Source organism: Geospiza fortis, unplaced genomic scaffold (assembly GCF_000277835.1).
Source record: "Geospiza fortis unplaced genomic scaffold, GeoFor_1.0 scaffold61, whole genome shotgun sequence".
NCBI lineage: Eukaryota > Metazoa > Chordata > Aves > Passeriformes > Thraupidae > Geospiza > Geospiza fortis.
The window spans coordinates 1072656-1075969 of record NW_005054430.1 but is presented as its reverse complement, the minus strand read 5'-3'; the positions used below and the strand labels follow the sequence as shown (position 1 = coordinate 1075969).

The 3314-nt window shown below is 56.3% G+C and overlaps 1 protein-coding gene across 1 annotated transcript in view; it reads right to left on the bottom strand.

The window, feature by feature from the left end:
* The window catches only part of LOC102045590 (collagen alpha-1(VII) chain-like), a 104828-nt gene that overhangs the window by 79921 nt on the left and 21593 nt on the right, over positions 1-3314 (bottom strand). Inside the window, 2 exon segments of the mRNA XM_031061892.1 lie at positions 991-1110; positions 1264-1410. Of these exon segments, the coding sequence (XP_030917752.1) occupies positions 991-1110; positions 1264-1410 (267 nt within the window).

Sequence of the window (3314 nt, the reverse complement as noted above, 5' to 3'; positions counted from 1 at the left end):
CCCCATGGAGGACACCTGCTCCAGGACAATTATTTCATCATGGAGGACACCTGCTCCAGGACAATTCAGGAGGAATTTCCTCATGGAGGACACAAACTCCAGGACAATTCAGGAGGAATTTCCCCATGGAAAGGGTGGTCAGGCCTTGGCAGGGGCTGCCCAGGGAGGTTTGGAGAGCCCATCCCTGGAGGGGTCCAAGGAACACCTGGAGGTGGCACTTCCATCGCAAGGTGGGGATTGGGCACAGGTTGGACCTGGAGGTGTTTTCCAGCCTCTGTGCTGCTGGGATCTCCTCCTGTGTCCACCGGGGCAAGGGAGAGCTTTCCTGTGGTTATTTATTTTGGAATTTTAGCACCTAAATGATCCAAACCAGTTGAGAGCGACTGAATCCAAACCATCTCACGTCCAGGGAGCGCAGGAATCTGGGAACACTCCCCGACTCCTTCCTGGGGACTCACTCTGTGTGGGGCTGGGGCCGGGTTGGTACCTTGTAGGAAAGGCATTCTGTGCTGTTCTTGTGAGCCAGCAAAGGCCTCCTGAAGATAAGGAAAGCCCCTTATCTCTCCCGAGGAAGACACCAAGGTTGTCACCATGGAGATGTGATGGAGGAGAGAAAGTTAAGAGAGACGGACTCCAGCTGGCTCACACAGTGACGTGGCTCCCTGATCACCCACTGAGAACTTTGTTTCTTTCCTATAACCAATGGGCAGTGAATGTGTCCTTTGAGTGAATGTAAATATCTTGAAAAAGTATAAAAGCAACACGTCGCTGTAATAAATCCCCCTTGCACCCTTCTGATGGAGTCGTGGCGCTTTGTGCCGTGCCGTGCTCTGGAACGACATCACCTCAGGGCCAGGAATAATCCCTGGCTTCAGTTCACGCTCTGGAATTGTGGGAGAGGCTGCTTGGGGCAGCTCAGGAGCTGCACCTGCCCCACTCCCAGCTCTGCCGAGGTTCTCCCGTTCCAGGGAGAGCAGAGACGGATCTCACCTGGCGTCGGACCCCAGGCCAGCCGGTACCCAGCGGCTCCCATGACTGAATCCCAGGACACCAGGAGGCTGTTGATGGAAATCTCGCTCACTTTCAGCATCTGGACAGCGCTGGATGCCACTGCAGGACAGAAGTGTTTCCCAGCTCCATCGAGGTCCCAACAGCTCCAAAGATGTCCCCAAACCCAACAATGCAGAGAAGTGACACCAGCTCTGTGCCAGCATCCCCCATGTCTGCATGGGCTGAGCGCCACTCCTGCTGCAGGACACTCACCCGTGGTGGCTTTGCCAGTCACCACCGGTCCCTCGATGTCCCCAAAGATGGGGTTGATGGTCACCGTGTGCTCCACGCCCGCCTCCAGCCCCTGGATCATGTAGTAGCTGTAGGAGCTGCCGAGGGTCACGTCCTGGATGCTGCCCTCTGTGAAGGGAAATGGTGTCCCCTGGCTCAGACACTGTCCTCTGTCCCCTGGCTCAGTCCTTGTCCCATCCCATGTCCCCTGGCCCAGCCCCTGTCCCCCAGCCCAGGCCCTGTCCCCTGTCCCCCGGCTCAGCTCCTGCCCCATGGCTCAGCCCTGGTCCCCTGTCCCATCCCCTGTCCCAGCCCCTGTCCCCTGTCCCACCCCACCCTGTGGCACACCGGGACCCCCCCGGGTGGGTGCAGGTGGAAATAATCCACATCAACCCCGGGAAGAGCTCAGGGATCACCGAGGCAACTCAGGATTTGCAAAAAAACCAGGAAAACCCCAAACCCGGCGTTTTGGGGTCTGGGAGCGATCCCATAAACATTCCACAGGCTGCCCAGCCCGGGGTGACTCCGTGCTGGAGTCACCCTGCCTTCCCTGCAGGAACTGAAGCCAGCGGTGCCCCAAATCCCAGTTTTAATGTCCTTGTTGTGGGCTAAACCCAGCTCAGCTAAACGTGCCCAGCAGGAGAAGAGTTAAACCCGAATTCCCGCGGATCCACCCCGATTCCCAGCGGCAGGGAGGCGCAGGATGTGGAGGAAAACCTCCAAAAGAGGGAAAATGCCTTTTCCCCTTTGGTCACTGGATGGTGCCACGTCCCCGTTCTCTGTTCCAGCAGCACCCGGAGCGCCATCCCCCTTTTCCCACCTGCTCTCCACATCCCTCACCTCCAGCCTGTGCTCACCTAATCCCGGGTTTAAAAGCCAGACGAGGAAAACCAAACCCCTCCCGTGCTTGGGACGGGATCCCATCACCACATCCCCAATCCCGGGATGGGGTGAGGTTTGGGAAGCAGACCCAGAGCTTGTGTTTATCTAATACCGGGTTTAAAAGCCAGACAAGGAAAACCAAACCCTTCCCGTGCAGCAGGGTCCAGATCCCATCACCACATCCCTAATCCCGGGATGGGGTGAGGTTTGGGAAGCGTACCCAGAGTTTGTGTTTATCTAATCCCGGGTTTAAAAGTCAGACGAGGAAAACCAAACTCCTTCCGTGCTTGGGATGGGATCCCATCACCACATCCCAAATCCCGGGATGGGATGGGGTTTGGGAAGTGGACCCAGAGGCCAGGGGGGGCTGCCCTTGGGATTTTCCACCCCTGGAATTGGGGTGAGCTGGCACCAGGTGCAAAAGCAGCTGGAAATTCGGGGTGGAGGTGATGTGATTGTGCCACTGTCCCCTCAGTGTCCCCAGTCCCAGACCGAGCTCCATTCCTAGCTGGGATATTGGGCACAGCAAACTGCTGAGTTTTGGGTTCATTACAAAGCCATAAAAGCTGTTCTATGTCTTCCCCGTGAGGGTTTTTCCTTCCTGGTGACCTTTGGAGCCGTTCTCCCACTAATCCCTGCCGTTCCTGGTGGGAGATGTCTCCTTCCACCATAACCAGGGGAGCTGAGGGAGAGGAAAATGTGGGTTTTGTTCAAAGCCTGGGTGTCCTGACACCCCTGAGCCCCAGAAACGTCCATCTCCCAAGGCCAAAATCTGCCATCAAACTGGAATTTCTCACTCGTGCTCCCCCTCCCATGGAAAATATCTTTTGGGTTCAGGGGAAAAGCTCCAGCTGCAAAGGTGGACTTGTCTCCAAACTCCCAAATTTTCCTGAAAATGAGGATTCTGGGGCATACAGCCAGGTTTTAGTGCTGCAGAGAGAAAAGCCATGAGCACAGGCACTTCCAGGCTGTCCTCCCAAAAATCACATACTCAGCTGTCCCCCAAAAAGGGGTGACCCCAAATACTCAGGGCTGGGCAGCTCTGCAGGGAGGGTTTTCCCAGCTCCTCTCAGCTATTCCAAGGCTCCTCATGGAATAAAAATTCCATGCAACAAGGCTGGATACCCACCAGCCCGCCTCATGCAGAGCCA